A 19,961-nucleotide genomic window follows, 5' to 3' on the forward strand; every position below is an offset into this window, starting at 1 on the left:
GTATATAGTAAACTTTTTAAGGGAATGGTTGCGTATTAACCTATGGACTGACATTAGCATTAATTTAGAGAGGAGATTGTTGTTGCCTGCTATGGGAATGTCTAATATTCAGTGTTCTTTAGCTGCATTTTGGCACCAACTCCTGAGGGAAATATCCACTAAGTTCATTAGCTAATCGCTAACAGCATCTGTGCCCCCCCTTTAATGCTCATCAGGAGTGTAACTTGAGAGTTTCTAAGCAGTTTTTTCTTGCAACAGCTGCCTACTTCAGCCTAAATGGTGATGAGAGCAGAGGGAGTGAAGAAAAGTAAAGGAAGAGAAAAAAAAAAAAAACAATGAGCTGAAGCTCTCTGAAAAGAGTTGAGAGAACAATCCGGTCGGCATAAGATCCTTTGATCTGATAAATTCTATAAATGAACAAAGCTTTGAGGATGCTTCTTCATTCAAATAAAACTTCAGAAATCAGGAGCCCAGAGAGCCACATGGAGGTAATACTGACCTGCAACGCTGGTTTGAAAAAAGGCAATAAAATGTTTGCCATTGTTAGTCATGACTTTAAAAATCAAATAAAAACAACTGATGCCTCAGTCGCAACATTCCCAAACAAGAGCAAAACAGCAGCCTACAGTGTGCACGCTGGCATTATTTTAATGGGCTGCATCTGAATGGTGTGGTCTGTATAGAAGATAATAGTGTTCGGCTTTGCAGAGTTGATATTTTTGTGCTAAAAGTGTTTTGTGAATGTCACATGGAAGCTTGATGCCCAGGCCTTGCTTCATCAAGACAAAGCTCTCTTTCTGCCCCATAGGAAGAGGACATGACATCATTCTGTTCATACAAAGCCTCAGACATCCCGCTCTTTCTGTGCACCAGTTGGGGAAGGAAAAAAAGAAAGAAAGAAATGAACATGAAAAAAGACATTTCATTGTGTGTGAGAAATAAGAGGTTATTCTTGTCCTGACTTCTTTAGTCTATCATGTCCCCAGGGTTATGGAGGGCCTTGTAGAGCTGCAGCATAATTCAGCTGAGTGTGGAAATGATGCAATGAAGGGAAACAAGGATGTTCTTTTCATGCAACACCCCATAGATCTGAATGAAAGATCCCACATGAACAACTCTGCTCATTTATGAAACCAGACACAATTATTGATAGTTAACAATTATAGTTTATGGATAGTTATACCCTTGTTGTGCATAGCTAATATCATTGTAAGGTGCCTTTAAATAAAAAAATGCAGTGATTGATATGCACAGGAGCAGATATATGCCAAACCACACCTACACATATACATACAGCATGGTTTCAGTGTGCTAAACTGAGCTGTCTGCAGTCCACACCTGTCCCCTGTTGAAATTATTTTGTGCATTATAATAAAAAGAATACATAGATGATGGCCCATAAGTGCTAAGAAGCTGAAATCCTATAGAAAAATTAAAAAAAAAAAAAAATTTAAAAAAAAAAAAAAAAAAAAAAAAAAAGCCATGCGAAAACATTTAAATTTCAAAACTACAGCGATTAGTCTCCAAATTAAAAGATGATTCTGTTGTGGTCCCTTCAGGACAAACACTATCAGATTGTTCATGGCTCTCTTCATATGGTGCTTAAGATGAGCGGCAACTAAACACGATTTTAAAAAGGTGTCACCATGATGGTGCAAACTGTCCGGCAGTGAAAGCAAACTCTCTCCCCCAGATATTTTAAAAAGGAAGTTGTGTTCTCAGTGCCACCTGCAGGTGGGACTGTGCCGAGTTCACCACATAGAACATTCAATTAATAAATTACTGTAATATAGCAGTCAAATTTGTGCCTTTCCAAAGAGGAAAAAAAACTTCATTTTAATCTGAATCGATCAATTGAGACATCAGGAATGTGGTTTGAGTGGCACAACAAGTGTTAGTCCAGTATGATCAAGCTAATTTGTCATGTACAAGTGGCTATATTCAATATTTAGCTTACCTCCTTAAAGTCAATCACACACTTCTTCTTTCGGCCTCTCGCATCATTGATTTGGCACGTTTTACGCCGGATGCCTTCCTGACGCAACCCCCTCGGCTTGGGACCGGCGCTGGAAATACGCCAAGGTCAGTCGCACACTAACCGCCATAATCAAACAAAGCACTGTTACATCATGCATATGTAAAACACACAAAGCCAGAAGACAGTTTATAGGAAAAAAAAAAATAGTATTTATTATAGAAATTCTTCAGAGAAAATACTCTTATCAGTAAAGAAATGGACAAATTCCTTCTTTGCCATGATCTGCATCCTTTTAAAGAAGTAGTGTGTAGGATTTAAAGGCATCCATCTAGCTTCATTTAAGTGTTCTGGGCCACTGTGGAAACATGGCGGTCTGACACGTCGAGCTGCAGGGACGAGGACCAGTCTGTATACAATTTAAAAACCAAAGACCCCTGTTTAAATACGATCCCACATCAATCAAATATACCACATTTCTGTGCCCAGATCCCCCTAAATCCTACACACACACACACATTTGATCACACACACAAAAGGGGTGACACAACATCCCAAACCAACCAACAAGAGTTCATAGATCATCACATTCGAGGACTATTTAAATAAAAAAATAAAAAAAATAAAAACAATGTCAAGTCAAATCTTCGTGTTACAACAGAAACGGAGGATTTTCTTGTCATGATTATTTAGCAAAACCTTGAGACATCCGTCTTGTGCGGTTACAAGATAGCACATGAAAGTAAAAAACAAAACAACTCGTTCAGGAATAGACATGCAGTCATGAAAGAAACACGCAGTCAGCGCTCCGACACCACAGGAAGTTTGTACTTGTGTTTTGCTACAGCTTATTGCGGATTCTTAGAGTAGTTGAGCTCATCAACAGTGCGACTGAGGAGCCTGTACCTGCAGCTATTCTGAAACAAACAACCATCCAGGAGTGAGAAGTCAAAACTGTCACAATGGTGTCAGTATTATTAGTAGTACTACTCGGTCTTGGAAGAAGTTAAATTTAAAACAAAGTAACTGCCATCCCATCTTTAAAGGTAAAAAAAGAATCATTCAGCTAATTCGATATGCGTGTCAGAAGCATTTCAACAGCATGCAGAAAACAAACTGAAACTCCTTCACATATAACAGTTTATGCTGATTGTTCCTCTGAACGTGTTCAGAAGTAATAAATAAACCATCACCAATTAAACCCCACAAACAAACCAACCAAAAAAAAAAAGCATTTAAGGCCCTCAAGAAAACGCATGTGCAGAATAAAAACTTGTTCTTATTCAGAGAAATGATAAGAAAGATGGCCGTGCTTCTCAAGGTCAGCAAATAAAGGCAAACCCATCTCTCTCAGAAGGGCTCAAATTAACTAAATAAATTTAGGTCTAATGTGGAGCAGCTCGGTGTTTATAGTGCCAACCTTTAAATAGGTTTGGCAAACAAAATGTGACCCTTCACAGAACTGAGCTGCCCTCAGAGCCGTTATAACGCCATCAACCTTCAGCCTTTCCTTTGTTAGTGTGAACGTCTGCAGTGGGATGTTGTAGCCCATCGTCTGCTGTCAGACTGATGCACAACAAGACGATCATTCTGCATCTCGACTGCTTACATTTTCATCAGCGGCACATTAACAGGGGTCTGATTAGACTTGTTTTGGCTGAAGATGAGGGAAACGATGCTGGAACATATGAGTGATGGAATGCAGACGCAGAAGTGTTGCAGGTAAAAACAGCCGTGCTTCTAACGGAAGTATTAAATCTAACATGACTGTGAGGGAGACTTCAATCACTCACTGACTGCGCTTTTGTAATTAGATATAAGAAACTATTTTTTGTGCAGCATCAGCACAAAATACTGGTGCACACACGTCATCCATATGCGTACATTATGCAGGCAAATTATAAGGCATGGGTGAATTAATCAGTCTGATAGGTTTGAATACAAAGAATGGAAGATTAATTAAGTAATCCTTGAAATACAACTGGATTTTCCTACAAGCTCTGAACAGTATCAGGAAAGATATGCAGACATGTGTTTGATAACTTCAAATGCTGTAGACAGATCAACTCTAAGTTTGATGCATAAAGAAAGTGCATTTTGTTCACTTAATACGGCATCTCGTGGTCACTCGTCAGCACTCAGCGGCCCGGACTGAACAAAATGTAATGGAAGGATTTTCTATCCATGACCTCAGATCTGTGGTTTGCCGATGTCAGCGGTTACATTCACATAGAGAGGCAACCGCTCAACGGACAAAGTCTTATACGAGCAGCTGTTGAGTCCATCCTTTTTCCACACCTGCGTGGTTCGACTTAACAACCCCATCCTGAAAAGCAAAAAAAACTCAATCAAGAGGTGAAACACGTATATTCAAATTAGTTGAACATTTAAGTTATACTCTAATGTGCCCATTGTTCTGCTTTAAAACCATTAATAGACACTAAACTCTATGACATCGGTCCAGTATCTAGCAAGAATGCTCATCTGTGGCCATAGTGAAACAGCTGCTATTTAATCCCACAGGGCCATTTAGAATCACCATCTACCCAAACATGCATGTTCTTGTGCGGTGAGAGGAAGCCAGAGAGAACACATACTGACACAAACTGCACAGAGAAGGATTCCAGCTGGGATTGGAAGCAGGAATGTTACTGATGTGCTAACCACCACGTCACTGCGCAGCCTCGACCAAAGCTAATTAAAAACATAGAAAAGAATTGTTGCCTGGTGGAAAATCATTGATACCCGATGGCTGCAGTGAATCTGATTAGATGGTTTGTCTGGAAGTTATCAGATTTAAACAATAGAGGCATAACTCCAGGTTCTGGACAACCATGTTGAGCAACGCTGCAAATTCATGGACTGCTGTTCCAGAGGTTTATTTGATTTCTCAGAGTGACATCAACTGGTTCCACTCCATGTAGTTGGACTTCTCTTCCTCAGTTGGACTCTGTGTTTCAGGACATCTTGTTGTCTTTCTTCCTTCTTATATTTGATTAACCCCAGACTGATGTCATTTGCTCAGCCAGTAAGTTGGCATCGATGAACATAATACAGTTAGCAAAATGGCCCAAACAATGAGCCTGTCAGTGGCAGAACAGCCAGTGTTTCAGATACAGACACAAGGATCTTTGTTAACTCGTTTTCCTTATGTGCACATATACCGACCTGTATTTGTTGATCTGATTGCCACTGTCTCGATTGTGAAACACCATAGTGTAGCGGGCAACATCAGCAGGCGGTCGCAAAATCTTCATTTTCTGCAGCTCAACCCTGCAAGACACATCATGCATGCATCAGGGAGCGACGGACTACGTGCACCACATCTGCTTTAGATGCAACAGACAACCGACAATCTCACATACTGTTTCCTACCTGACGCGAAGGTCATCATCCTCCCCACCCCAACCCCAGTATCTGTTTGAGAAGCCATTAACCTGAAGAAACTGGTCTCTGGTCATGGCAGTGACTCCACCAAAGTAGCCTTTGTAACGCAGCCTGTGCAGAGTGGAGGATAATTAGGAGAAACCTGACATTAGACCTTTGGGGGTAACATCAAGCCTGCGGAAGCTGTTACGGCATTATTCATTTACAAGGGTCGAATAAAGTTTAACTCCTGACATAGACGTTTTTACTGGTCCTCATATACTTACTTGTATCCTGTGGAATTTCGGCCAACCACCAGGTGTTTGGGCTGCTTGTCACAGACGTATAAATTGCGATCGTTTTCAGGAACCAGGTCAACATCGTGGAAGATGAAGCACTCCCAACCGTAGTCCTTCAGCGCCTCCAAATACCCAATGTTTAGTAACTTGGCTCGGTTAAAAGTTGCGTCGCCAGCCTTTTGAAATGAGAAAAAACACAAGAGTGACAACATGCTTTTGGAACCATGTTCATTTCTGCTGATTTCTATGGCTCAACCCATTGAGCTGCTATGTTTTAACCACTGAAAAGGAGAATTCTTCATGAAAAACATTTGCTGTGGCTTCATCATCATTCTGAACCACCATGCAAACAACCTGAATGCAATTCAAATTGTAAAAAATAACAACAAATATATCCTACGACAAATAAACAATAATTTTATAGAATGTGGGAACTTTGCCCTAATAATTTCCCCCTTTCCCCTCAGGATTGCATTTGCTTTAACATGATTTGCCTTTGGTCTGCAAACACGTTCTTGCCTTATTTGTTGCCAGGTTTCCAGAAGAAATTTAATTTTAGCAAACAACATGACTTGTTGCTTTGATTTCAAGTCAAAGCCAGCTTTATTGTCAATTCTGTAATACATACTCAGACATATTCGAAATTGAAATTTCGTGACTCTCAGTCTCCCTAACAACAGTAAAAATGAAATAAACAGTAAACACTGAATAAAAAGTCTTAATATAACAAAATATTAAAAGAAGTATAAGGAGAACAAGTATAAAATATATGCTGTTTTGTGCAAAAAAAGACGCAAAAAACCGTAAACTGTAAGTATAAAATATTAAAACAAATAACAGACCGTGGATGCAGTAATGAGGTAGAATGTAAAAAAAAAAATTGAGCAGTATGTTACAACAGCTTATAAGTAGGCAAGTCTATCAAGGGAAGGTAATCTAGCCAAAAGATCATAATATGATCTTTTAGAATAGCATCACAATGCATTATCTGAACCAAAAGTCCCCACAGATTGACCTCCAGTTATCACACAATCAGTTGTGCATATGTTTGCCTGTCACTCCAACTCAGAGCTAAACCTCCTAAATCTCTGAATCCTGTTTTCACTTTGAGGATTTTTAGCCACTAACACTATCCTTCCTTTCGGCACGAATGTCAGTGCGTACAAAAGTTGCCAAATCAATGTGGCGTTTGCCTCCTTTCTTTCTGCTGTCTCTCGTTCATCAGATTTGATCCAAACGCCGCCGCCCTGAACCGCAGCGGATGATGATAAATGGTAAATTTCACCTTATATACAAACTGTGGCATCATTGCTTTGCTCCACAACTAATTTAGTTTGGCTTTGCAGCACATATACCTGCTCTGGCTGGAGACCACAACACTAACTATCATAACTTCTGCAGTCTGCACGTGTGATGGGTGTTTCATGATGAGATCCACCTCCCTGCTTAACAGGTGGAGAAGCGTTCTTTCCATGAATTTGCTTCATTCTTCTCATAATAAATTTTGCTCTATTTTAACTTCAAATGATGTTTCATTTTTAATTTAATACCATTTAGACATCAGTTCATCTTATACTCATCTTACCATTTAGAGTAACTGTGTGGAGGATTTTCTTTAACATGTTTTTACCTGCTGGATGACATAGATGGCGTAGTGCAACTGCTGCCTCTGTAGGAAGGGGTGCAGGTGATGCAGGAGGTAGAGAAGGTGCTTCTCCCGGTTGCGATGTGGGATGAGAATCGCTACACTTTGCCTCGATGTACAGTCTGAAGGTTCATACTCTCCTTCAGTCACGCCTTTGTTGTCGCTTTCAACGTCCTTCAGTTTCAGAGAGGATTCAAACGACAGATTCCCAGCTCCCTCTGTGGAAACAATGTTGACACTTTTAAGAAGCCACAGAAGTCTGAATATCAAAGAGGTCAGGCATGAATAAAATAAAATATCATTCACCTCCTGTACCAGCAACTCGTGTACTTACTGAGCAGTGGAGACACCTGTGGGCATTCGTCTTTTTCTATTGGAGTGTTTAACTGATCAGGCTCTGTGTTCCCAGAGTTCAGCTTATCCCACAGATCGTCTCCCCTGACAAAAGCTTGTGTTGTTGCACGGGGGGCCAGGATGGATTTTACAGTTTCCCCAGAAAAGTTTGTTATCCATGCCAGCACCGACAGGGAGAGAAAAAGCAGTAAAAAATATTTGCCCCGGCGCACGACTTTGCTGACAGTTGAAAAGATGCCCATTTCTATCTCACTTCGCTGATGTCAGTAATGAACTTTAATATCTATGCTGCTACTCTAAAAAATATGAAAAGCCAAGGAATCAATGACCAGTCATCCCATAGTGGTGAAACATGCTGCTTAACTGTGGAGTTAATAAATCACGTGATTGGTGAGAAGTTAGGGGAGCTCAGAGATGAAAATCCAACGCTGGACAGGAAAAATCCATTTTCAGGGGGTGAAGCCAAAAAAACTTGAGATCGCAGACAACTGTAAGACAATTTGAGGAGAGAGAAGAAATAAAAGAAAAAAAACATGTTACTACAATCTGGGACATTTATAATGCTAACCAGCAAAGACTTTCTTAACTCATCTAGGCCTGAGGTACCTCACAGCCACTGGGAATATGTTTCAGCAGGTCTTAATGGGTTAACTTTTCACATGAAAGGAAACTAAAACCACCCGATGATAAAATCTCACCAAACAGGTTTCAACTTCAATCTCTAAATTGTTCTTTTATTTACATCCGTACTCAGAACAATGTATCCTGTTACGTGTAACCGAACCAACTCCCAAATGTGACATACATAAAATTCCACACCTGTTCTTTTACACCATGAAACTGAGCCTTCCCACGTGCATCCTGTTAATATTTCTTGGTCTCACAGTCGATTAAGTTGGCACAACAACAAATTACTCTGCTAATCAGACTTGTATTGTCTCTTTTTAGAGGCTATAAGAAAAAGCCTCGCTTTTTCAGACAATTTCTGATCTCACTCGATCAAGGGTTTTTCGTGTGAAGCTTACGCTAAATATCCAAGAAACCCACTCCATTAAATCACAGACAGCTTTATTGGCAGTAGATGTTAAAGTTAAGTCTAATTACGTTTCAAGAAACTATGTATACTGCAACCATACCAGCAGCTAATTGACATTTTTGCAAACCTTAACACGCTTAATATTCCGCATATATTTGATGCAGTTTCGGAGATTTTTCAGAGATAAGCTAACGTCAGTTAGCTTGTCACTATTAATGTATTTACCTTCTCAGTTATCCGCATCATAGCCTTTAAAGCGGAGGCAACTTCTTCTTTTGTAGCTTGCTAGCACTATTCTATGATTATAAAAGTTGACACTTGTCGCGTTAACTTTCCAGCAGCTGTGCTCTGATGTTCCGACACACCTGCTAGCTAGCTGACGAATGCGGATGTAACTTAAGAGGCTGCGCGCACTCCCGCGGCCGCTGGTTTAATCGGTTTCTGGCAGACGATCACTTTTGGCACAACACCTGTACTTTTGTTGATACAGAGGTAATGTTACTGGTCTGGACAGGGCGTCTTACCTATTCTGAAAGCTAACGTCAGGTATCAACAACAAACAACAATGTGTGAAGTCAGAAAAATCCCCAAACTTCCGCTGGGAGTACTTTCAAAACGTCCACGGATGTTTTGGTTGTTTTTAAAGAACAAGAATAACGGGAATAAAAAAAACAGCAAGTGCATGTTTAAAAATATCAAGAAGTCAGAAACCTAAACTGAAAAGATTTTTTTTTACTACTGATACTTTGAGACGCACATGGCATTACTTTCATTGTGAAGGCACCATTTACAAACAGGAAACAGTTTAAATACATTTGGTTACTATGGTTTCGGGGCAGGGGGGTCCCTATCTACTTCCGGTCCTTGGTTTTGAGAGTAAAAGCCGTCGCAGTTGGCTACATTTCTATTAATTACATTAGATTTACAGTACATTCTTATAATTAGCAACGTAATTGGCTAATGAATGAAGTTAATAAACCTGAATAGCTTTTGAAAGATAATAAAGCAACTTTAAATAGTAAGTTCCACAAATTTTATTTTTAACTTATAAGAACAAAAATTTTGCCGTGCTAATGAAATGTATTTTGCATTGTCATAATTTACAGTGGCCTCCTCAAAAGAATGAAAGAAAGCAACTACAGTGAACATTAGCTTTTATAAGCACAGACTTTAGTACTGTGTCTTCTACAATATATCTATGGCATTCTGGGATATGTCTCTTTGCTTTTTTTGCTACTGTTCATCAAAAGCTACAAGTAATTATTAGTTGAAACACCGTCAACAAAACTGGGAGTCTGAGAGGGGAAACTTCTTTTTGATATGTAACAGAACATATTCAGCATTTATTCATTTATAAACCACATTATCATCCCAGAACGTTTTTTACGTAGATTTTTCCTTTTCTTTTTTTATACATATTTCATAGATTCACTCAGAATGTAATCAAGTAGTCTTTGACAAGGTAACTGTAATTTAATGACAAAATTTAGAATAATCCTGTTTACTATCCACATTATGTCAATTAGTTTCAATCAAAGAAATGTTTGTACACACATAAATGTGTCAGTAGTGTATAAAAGCGCTACCCAGATTGAACTGTCATTGAAAAACAGCTGAATATAATTCAAATGCACTGAAAACCCCTTTTTTAGTGTATCTAGCCTTCACTATTATTACCTGAATGGATCAAATGCATCAGATTCCCTTTTGTAAGTGTGCTTTTGTAATTGCTGGACTTTGCCAGAGCCTTCCTCCTAACAGGGATGAGAGTTATGCCAGATGTTCCCAGCATGCAGTCCTTCCTGATCTTTATTTTTCTCGTTTTCTCATCTCTATCAGGAGATCAGACATAGACAACGTGCTGATTTCACTCCTGGGCCGTATTTGAGTCTCTGAGGGTAAAGATTGTTTCATCCTGAGGAGGTGGTTGTCCAGCTGCTCCTCGGGCTGCTTCATGTCAGCCATGGTTCTGTATATATGAGCACATCGCCCTCATGTTGAGTGATTTTGGAGGTCCTGAACCCCTTAAATGCCTTATTACCTGATCCTTGAGCTGCTGACCGCTTCATTTACTAAGATTATAAAAACACAACTTTATTCTCTATCTCTTGTCTTTATATAATACAGATACACCAATCATATGAGTATTGCATTAGGTTTATTTGCTTATCAATACATATTCTAGAGTGACTATTACAATGAATGGCCCTGTCTGCTTACTCAGTAACTACCAGGTGGCATTTAGAAGTGTAGCAATGCAACAACAGTGCTAAGTAATATATAAACCATATTTAACACAGAAAAATAGTGTATATACCTGCTTCAGAGATGTGTGCAGTGCTGTTGTGAAAGCTGTAAAGGATTTCTGAGCTGCTTCAATCTGAAAAAGCTCTATTGAGTCGATTCTTTGAATCTTTGCTCTATTATTCTTGGCTGTATTAAATAATTAGATTTTAGAAGTCTAAAATGTCATTTTCCCCATACATTCAAACTGACTATTATCTAAAAGTTAAATAATCTTCTAAGTGGTCTGCACTAGTGCTTTTCAAACTCTAGGCAACATTTCTTCACCCATTTACGAACTGATTCCCTATGCTGGATTACTACATGGAGTAGCTTGGTGTAAAGTGTTTTGCTCGCTCTATCATCTGAGCTGCAGCCACTCAATAATATAGTTGCTGCTTCACAGTTTACAATCAGATAGCTGCTCCTTCCTCTCTATACCCCCCAACATACTGGAAAGACATGACTGTGTAGACTTACTGGAGGAATGACATTAACATGTGAGGCTGGCCTTCACTGTTTGCAGTTGGCAGAAGCTTGTGATAAGCAAGCTCCAGCCAGAGAATATTCTCTGAAAGATAAACACTAAAATGGCTCGTAGACCTCCATCAGTGTGTTCAATTGTTTGCGAAAGTATTCAGTTTTCTACCTGTGATGGATGTTTCTCAAATCTGATAAATTGCAAATACTAATGCTTTTTAACCTTCACAGTTTTCTTTTAGCATAAAATATAATGTAGCAATGAGACCTCCAAACATATCCAACACCCAAAGTGAACATTGGCTTCAGCTGTAGAAATGAAAGATGAGTCAGATAGGGTTGGCCTGACATGTTGCAGTCTTTCACAGCTCTTATTCTTGTTGTACAATGTCTTAATTCAAAGGTGCCTCACATACTGAGTGCCAGACGTGTTTGTTGCAATTGGTAAAATGAGTTGCTATCAAAGAAATTCTAACAAACTTAAAGATCTGGTGTGATGTTTTTTATTGTATAAAATATCTAAACATGATTTATAGACTTATGGTGGAAATAACAAAAAGTCACAGAATTCAGGTGGAGTACATTAGTAGAACTTTTAGTAGGAGTTTTTCTGCTATAACTATCTTTTTTTTGCCAACATATGAAAAAAAAAAAAAAGAATGAAATGCTCTACTTGGAAATAAATTGTCACCATGTGGCATTGAGAGGGTGGCATGAATCGTCCATCACAGAGATCACTTTTGCAGTGTGTTAAACATCTCCTGATTTTTTTGACCAATGATTGTTTGGGCCATGTGAATTGGTTTTGAGATCCTGCTGACATCACTGTTACTGATGCTATTTCCCTAACAGACCACAGCACAGCTGATGGCACTCTTTGCTGTGTACTTATTGAGATGCAATGAAAGAAAGCAGAGAGTCAACACTGGAAAAAATGCCCCTCCAAAAATAAGTTAAAAAAAACAAAACAAATACAAGACGTTTTTGCTTGAAATAAGCAAAACAAATCTGCCAATGGAACTAGTGAAAATCGGCTTGTCAAGATTTCTTGAAATAAAATGTGATATTTAGGGCTTTTGAGTTAAAATGATCTTGAAATTAGCTTAAAAACATCTTCAAATGAAAAAAAAAAGCTTGTTTCATGTGAAAACAAGATGTTTTCAAGACTTTTTCACTTAACAAGACATTCAAGATGTATTGTATTAAAACAAGTCCCTATATCTGTCTGAAATGGTACTTGTTAGGCAATTGTGTCTTATATCAAGTGTAATGAGATACTCAATGAGACAAAGATACTTGGTAAGATTTAGATTTTTTCCAGTGAACTCACCTCTCCATCTCTTGCTATCACACACTGTCAGTCTTGCCAATAATAAAATGTTGAATCTCTTCATTATTAGTCACTGAAGCTGTTGTTTAACACACCCATAATTTCTCTATTACATCAGAGAACTCCTCCTGGACTCCTCAAAGCTCAATGACAGAGTAACTGTCCCACTACCGAAGCTCACCCGTGGCCTATGCCTTCCTGAAGTCGGGTCACAGTCATTGCCATTGGTTTTAAGGCTGATAGATGAGGATGGAGTTGAGGCAGAAGACCCACCAATGCTGCTGGACTTTTTCCTCGAAGCGGTGTTATGTTTTAGCGTAGCTTTAGCTGCCACTTTGAAAGCGTGGGCTGCAGTGCTGCAGCGGACTTCCTCAATGGTGTTCCTGGAGGGCTTAAAGAGAATGATGTAGAGCTTGTTGAAAAAGATGCAGGCTAGCATTCCAAAGCTGGAAGCCAGGATAGCAATAACCTCCACAGCTGAAACAAACTTGCCATATGTACTGAAGTATGCGGGGATAAAAGAGATCCAAACAATAAAGAATATTAGCATGCTAAATGTGATGAACTTGGCCTCTGTGAAATTTTCTGGAAGTTTCCGTGATTTGAATGCAAAAAAGAAACATATAGCTGCCAAGAGGCACGTGTAGCCAATAAGAAACCCAAGAGCCATCACAGAACCCTCATTGCATGTGATGAAAATGATCTCATCAATGTCATGATTCATATAGCTAGAAGGAGGGGCGTTATAAAGCCAAACCACGCATATCATGACTTGTACAAATGTACACAAAAACACCAGAAGAAACTGCAGGTTTAATCCCCACCATTTACGGTGGAGACTTGTAGGGATCTTGGCCTCAAATACCAAAAGCACCCTGTTAGTTTTCACAAGGATGCAGGAGATACAGAGAACAAAACTAATCCCAAAGGCAGGTTGACGCAAACGGCATGTCCAGTCCTGCGGCTCTCCAATAAAAACGAGAGAGCTGGAGAAGCAACAAATCAGTGAGAACAGGAGAACGTAGGACAGTTCACGGTTTGTGGCCTTCACTATTGGTGTGTTGCGAAATCTGACAAAGACTCCCATCACAAAAGCTGTCAAGACAACACCCAGCATGGCACATATGGCTAAAGCTATCCCAAACGGCTCTGTCCAGGAGAGAAACTCGATTTCCTTCAGGAAACAGGACGTGTGGTTCCCATTCGACCAGGAATTATTTGGACACTTGGTGCAAACGCTGGCATCTGTGTGAATACAAAAACAAGTCTTCTGTGATAAAAACTTCGACATCAACAACCGGTATCACAGAGACTGAACGGATGCATCTGCATACCTTTATGGTTACTGTACTCTCCATCTGAACATTCTGTGCACTCAAAGCAGCACGTGGGCATACTGTCGATGATGCCCTTCCTTGTGCCAGGTTCACAGTCCTCACTGCAGTTTGAGAATGGCACCTGCAGAGTATAAAACAGATCAAAATGTTGCATGAGATGGGCTAAAAGACGTATTTAACTCTATTCAAAATATAAATTGGAAAAAAAGGATTGAGCCAAGTTTTCAAACAATTTCTAACAAGATCAATGGATCAAATATTTCCTGTTTTCTTTTTATTTCTTGATAATCTTTACACCAGCTCTAATGGACTGAATGAATGCTACCCTGTTAATACAAAGCTTACTGAAAAGCAGGGTATTTTTCCTAGTGGTTACTGGAGAGCAAAACATAGCAAAAGAGAGCAAACCTTGGAGTGCGTCTGCTCAATTAAACATATACTGTAAGCAGCTGTTTAATACCATATTTCATTTTGGAATTTAATAAGTTCAAAGCCTTTATTGTTATGTTTAAAGCAAAAGGAGGATCCATTTATCCATTTTCTATACCTGCTCAATCCAAATCAGGGATGCAGGCGGCTGAGCCTATCCCAGCTGCTATAACTGGGTAGAGTGGCCTGTCCATCGCAGGCAAATAAAATGTTTTTGTGGCAAATAGCGATCATCTCCTCCTTAAAAAGCTGACAACATGATCATTTTCAAGCTTCCGACTCGAACAAATGTACATGTTGTGATACAGTATTCGAAAACAACATTATTTTTTTTATAAAATACATTTCTGCAAGACAGTTTTTTCTCTTTCTTTTTAAAACTCTTGTCCCTTTAAGTCTCCCTGCCAAAAAGCTTATCTGCTCATCAACGGTTGGCTGCTTGATCGAGTATGGTGGAGTGAAATGCAGCAGCTCATTTTTTTGTTTTCAGGAGCTCTAAACTAGCTGCTAGAAAGGCATTATACAGCAACAAATCATCCAGTTGATACGATCATATAGGTCATTTGTCTATACGAGCAAAAGAGCATTAAACATCTGCAGCTCATCCAGAACGCTGCTGCTGGAGTTTTAACCCGGACTAAGAGATCTGAACACATCACAGCAGCTTTAAAATCTTTACTCTGGCTTCCAGTCAGTCACAGAATAGATTTTAAAAGCCTGCTGATGGTTTACAATCTGTGATATGTTCAGAGAATATAAACCCAGCAGAGCTCTTAGATCCAAGGACTCAGGTCAGCTGGTCCAGTCCAGAGTCCAGACTAAACATGGAGAAGCAGCATTTAGCTGTTATGCTGCAAACAAGTGGAACAAACTGCCAGTGGAGATTAAACTTTCACCAAATGGAGACATTTTTAAATCCAGGTTAAAAACATTTCTTTTCTCATGTGTCTATGCATGAAATCTGCACGGTATCTTTTAATTTATCTGGACTGTTGCTTGTTTTTAAATTCATTTAAATTATTTTATTTCTTTCTCTTCATATTCTTTTATGTATTTTTAATGCTTCTTCCACTCCCTGCTGCAATGCTTTTATTTTATGTGAAGCACTTTGAATTGTTTTGTACATGAAATGTGCTATACAAATAAATTTGATTTGATTTTGATTTGATATACCTTTAAATACATATGACCCATGATAAATATCTCCTCTACAATCGAGAAGAGGGAAACACGACCCAGAGCAGACGTTCGCAAGTGTTTTCTTTAAGAATCTGCAAATTATCATTAGGGCTAAGACTAAGGTTGAATTGTAGCATGCAGCACTTTCAGTCATTCATGTGTTTATGGTGCATGACAAAGACTTTTTCACTTCACGGTTATGTTCAGTTGATAACGGAACAACCCTTTTCTAAGACACTTTAGCCACTTCCTTGTTGGGTCCAGCCAATAATTTCTCTTGGTTATGGTTGGAAATTAAACTACTGTGTTAGGATTAGAAATGACCGTACTTCAGACCAAAACGTATATATTTTTCACATTGCAACTGCAACCATCACCTTTATACATTACATTATCTACAAATCATCTGCAGTTCTGCTCATGACCACGAGAGGCCGTATATTCTACAAACAGGATATGTTTGGATGGAGGACAGTGAGGAGCATAAGTAATGGATAAAAATACCAGATACCAGATCAAGATCTTCTAAAGGTTCATCCTTTTACTGTGAACTCTGTAAAGAACTGAATAACACACTAAAGGAAAGGGGAAAACTCAAAGTACATAATATGACCAGATTGATACAGGTATAACTGACAATAATGTATTATTATTTCTATTTGATGTCAACTTAAGAACAGTCTGACATGTATTTAAAGGAACTAGCTACCCACCATCCAACTTCACAATACTGCCCAACTTTCACTGCCACTTCGGAGCAGACAGATGTTTAAACAGAGATGGTACTGGACTTAAATATATCACCAGCATCACAATGTTAATCACAGATGAATCGATGTCTGTGTGCATCCACAACAACAGTTTCACTGACCTCTGAACTATATCCATTCCAAAGAATCTTTGTCTTGTCAATGAACAGTTTGGATCCTCTCTTGGCGTGCATGTTGTAGCTTCCGACCTCTTCAAACACCACAGAGCCGTGCTCAGTTGACCTGTGCCAGTTAATTATGGTGTAATTTGCTGCCAGGTCGGCGTTTTCATCAAAGTGAATCTTTTCACCCATGCTGTTGGTGTAGTTCAAATGTCTGAGCTGCTTCAGCACCTATGACACAAAACAACACATTTGAATGATTCGCACATCAGTAAATTATATAATTTTTAATCATTTGCAACATATTTTACCTGCCATGCTTCCATTTTCTTTATGTCTGCACATGAATTGTTGGCAAAAAGTCCATGTCCAGGTGTGCAGGTGAGTATGTCCTGCAGGGCCCGTGCAATTGAATAAACTGCAACATAAGCATTATAGGAGATACGAAGATGTGTGTAGTCCAGGTATGGCGTTTCAACACTTGTGATGTCTTCTTCACCAGTACACAAAGGCCTGAAACTAGTGCTGCCATTCTCACTTTCTTGGAGTCTTGGGCTGTCTTCCAGATAACAGTTGAAGGTTTCTTCCCAAAACTCTCGGACAAATTCATTATGACTGTCTTTCTTCGGGTGGACTTGCTGTAGGAACTCTCTAAAGCCTGGTATACGTCCCGCCTTCAAAGCAAAGCCAATAGTCCCCGCCACAACATCTAGGTATTCAGGTTTAGCAATAAGGGAGGAGCTTGCCCACGCTTCACTGGCTAGCCAGATGCGATCCGTGATGTTTCTGCTGACCATCTCTTTGATTAGAGGCTCAATGTCTGGGCCACTGGCAAACACAACAATGACTTTAGCTGTGGAGTTCTCAATCCTGTCAGCCAGAGCTTTAATTTCATGATCCTCAAAGTATTGAGAAATAAGTTCATTCAGGTGAATGCAGATGTCTCGCTCTTCCATCTCTTTCTCAAACTTTTCGATTCCTGGGCGCCCGTAGTCATCGTCTGAGGCAACAGCGATGACCCAGTTCCACTGGAAGTACTCAATGATGTCCGCCATGGCTGTAGCCTGGTATTCGTCTGTAGGAATTGTTCTCATGAAGGACTTGTACTGATTCTTGTTGCTCAAGAGGCGACTAGAGGATGCATAGCTGATCTGGAGCAGGAAAGATTTCAGGCAATCACATGTCATTAATCATCTTCAGTCACAATAAATGTTTCCTTTTTATTCTGTTGAACAAACATCATTTAGGCGTTAGACTCTCGATAAAAGGCTCTATGCACTGCATTGTTTGTGGGCTCTATTTTAAGGATTAATGTGACCTTTATTTGGATTTTTAAGTCCTCAGATGAGGTGGAATGATATTGAGGCGGTCCTGGTACTGACCTGAGGAATGTAAAAAAGACCAAGGAGGTTTGCAACTGCCGTTGAAACTGCAGATCCTGCAGCTCCTACGACTGCGATGGTTGATGGGATGTGATCGGTGCAGTTACAAAACTCGTCTAAATTCAGGGAGTCAATCTTATTTTGAGCCACAAAACTAAGGGTGGCTTCCAAGGCTTTTGACACAGTATTACACGTGTCAAATATCCTGTATCCCAAGGTGATGTTAGGTAAGAGCACGCTGCTGTTGTTAATCTCATCAATAGCAAAAATCATAGCCTGAAGCCAACGGAAACCACGGAAGTTAAACCTGTAAAAGTAAACATGGCATGTGTTAGAATGAGCTAGATGAGCACTCAGTTTTCAATGAGAATTAGCTTCATGAATCTTACCTGACGCACTGTGTGGATTCTGGCCGGGCTGCCAGGTCTTGATCTTTGGATGCAACACCAAAGTGTATGGGAAACAGACCCCCGAGTAAGATATCCCCGGTCATCTGTGCTCTCTGATTGGGCCCGTAAGTGGAAATCACACAACTGGACCCCAACAGTATCATGTAATACAGGAGCAGTCTCATCTCTCTTTTCTTTGACTGGGTAGAATCGTTTTCAATGTCTACCTGGGGTGAAGTTCTTTTCAGTATTCCCTGCTCCCTTCACTCTGCTTGTTGTGTTGTTTTGTGTTATTCATGTTTGCACTGATGAGAATGTCTAACTGTTGGAAAGAGCAAGGAAAACATGTCATGCATTTGTGGAAAAAATGGGCTGCCATCACATTTTACTAGAAACAATCAACACCGGAAAAAAAGCCTTTTGAAATTCTTGATAATAAAACACTTACTGGCCTCACTTTCCCATATAAAAAGGGACACAACGTGACCTCAGGCTATACCTCCTGCTGCTCAACCGTGCACTTTTTAAGTCTAGATTTTTTTTCTTTTATGAGCTGACTCATTCAATAATGTTTCTAAAGAAAGATAAGTTTTAACATTTCACACCTGACTGACATGGTCAGCATGCTGCTGAAAATACTCTGAACCGAAATAGATGCAGGATTTACATAAGCTGAGGGTGCAGTCACACTCTAATGACCCTCCTTTTCTGCAGAGTCCCAGTCTTATGCTGTGGCCAGTGAGCTGAAGTCACCATGGAGAAAAGCGATAGCAGCCCCTCTGCATCTGTTTAATACTGCTGGAAAAATGCTGGGGCAGAGCTGTGATAATGAAGTAACTACCAGGCCAAACAGCCATTTTTTTGGTCACAGCACAGAGGCAGAAGAGCTTGAAAAAACGCTCACGATTAAAATTAATTAGCATTTACCACAACTATTCTTCTTGTCTTACTTTGTGTAAAAGTGTCAATTTAAACATAAAAAATTTTATTAAAAAAAGTGACAAAAATTACAGGCATTCAAGGTCAAATCAGCAAAATAACAAAATAAGACCTAAATTCAGGGAGTTGATCTTATTTTGAGCCTCAGAAATATTAGCTGCTGTTTTGACAAAGCTGTGGCATGATTTAATGTAAGTTCATCAAACACATTAAGCATGAACTATAACGAGAATTCAACTTACTGTTTGTAAAATACACCTAAAGCAGTCGGTCGGACGTTTTCCAGTGATTTCAAGAACTATTTCCAAAATATCTTTGGTTCTGAGTGAATTCGAAGAACGATGCTGCTACCTTCTGAACCTCTCTCTGCAGATGAATCATTAACAGAGAGGGGGATTGTCCATTTCCTTCAGCTAATGAAGTCTGCCCAGAGTTCACTCCTCTGGGACCAAAGTAATCACAATATAAAGTAGCTGAGAAAGAGTTAAGAAGGTTAAACTATATTGTAATTTCCACAGCATTACAGGTGTAGACTTTTCACAGTGAACAGCTAAACAATCAGATAAAAAGAAAAGACAGATTCTCTACAACCCTCCTTAATTTGTAATTCTAGCTGCGTATTTGGATGTTTGTTACTGTTACTCTCAAGTAACAGTAAATAATATAG

General features: G+C 39.4%; 2 protein-coding genes across 3 annotated transcripts; both read right to left on the minus strand.

Moving 5' to 3' along the window:
* Positions 1-2,163: 2,163 nt before the first annotated feature.
* Positions 2,164-9,265, minus strand: b4galt4 (UDP-Gal:betaGlcNAc beta 1,4- galactosyltransferase, polypeptide 4). Of its 2 annotated transcripts, none has more exons than XM_075487748.1 (7): positions 9,200-9,265; positions 7,620-8,127; positions 7,271-7,503; positions 5,629-5,816; positions 5,351-5,473; positions 5,144-5,248; positions 2,164-4,301 (listed from the first exon to the last, which is right to left on the minus strand). In XM_075487748.1, exons 2-7 carry the CDS (start codon positions 7,879-7,881, stop codon positions 4,166-4,168), a joined length of 1,047 nt encoding a protein of 348 aa, XP_075343863.1. In that variant the 5' UTR covers positions 7,882-8,127; positions 9,200-9,265; the 3' UTR covers positions 2,164-4,165. The 2 variants fall into 2 exon arrangements, with proteins under 2 accessions (XP_075343863.1, XP_075343862.1); XM_075487747.1 differs by lacking the exon at positions 9,200-9,265 and adding an exon at positions 8,901-9,192.
* Positions 9,266-12,877: 3,612 nt separating this feature from the next.
* On the minus strand, positions 12,878-18,540 carry casr (calcium-sensing receptor). Its single transcript, XM_075487155.1, has 6 exons — positions 18,356-18,540; positions 17,967-18,273; positions 16,896-17,735; positions 16,585-16,815; positions 14,103-14,226; positions 12,878-14,013 (listed from the first exon to the last, which is right to left on the minus strand). Exons 1-6 carry the CDS (start codon positions 18,538-18,540, stop codon positions 12,878-12,880), a joined length of 2,823 nt encoding a protein of 940 aa, XP_075343270.1.
* Between the last annotated feature and the right edge of the window lie 1,421 nt (positions 18,541-19,961).

The sequence above is a fragment of the Odontesthes bonariensis genome, chromosome 16, assembly GCF_027942865.1.
Source record: "Odontesthes bonariensis isolate fOdoBon6 chromosome 16, fOdoBon6.hap1, whole genome shotgun sequence".
Taxonomy (NCBI): domain Eukaryota; kingdom Metazoa; phylum Chordata; class Actinopteri; order Atheriniformes; family Atherinopsidae; genus Odontesthes; species Odontesthes bonariensis.

Coding starts and splice junctions, on each gene's coding strand:
- casr (XM_075487155.1), bottom strand. CDS start 18,540: ATGAGACTGCTCCTGTATTACATGATACTGTTGGGGTCCAGTTGTGTG. Junction 18,274..18,355: donor GAATCCACACAGTGCGTCAG/GTAAGATTCATG, acceptor TTACTTTTACAG/GTTTAACTTCCGTGGTTTCC. Junction 14,227..16,584: donor GGAATGGATATAGTTCAGAG/GTCAGTGAAACT, acceptor TATACTCTGCAG/GTGCCATTCTCAAACTGCAG.
- b4galt4 (XM_075487748.1), bottom strand. CDS start 7,881: ATGGGCATCTTTTCAACTGTCAGCAAAGTCGTGCGCCGGGGCAAATAT. Junction 5,817..7,270: donor CCATCTATGTCATCCAGCAG/GTAAAAACATGT, acceptor TCATTTCAAAAG/GCTGGCGACGCAACTTTTAA. Junction 5,249..5,350: donor GATGATGACCTTCGCGTCAG/GTAGGAAACAGT, acceptor TGTGTCTTGCAG/GGTTGAGCTGCAGAAAATGA.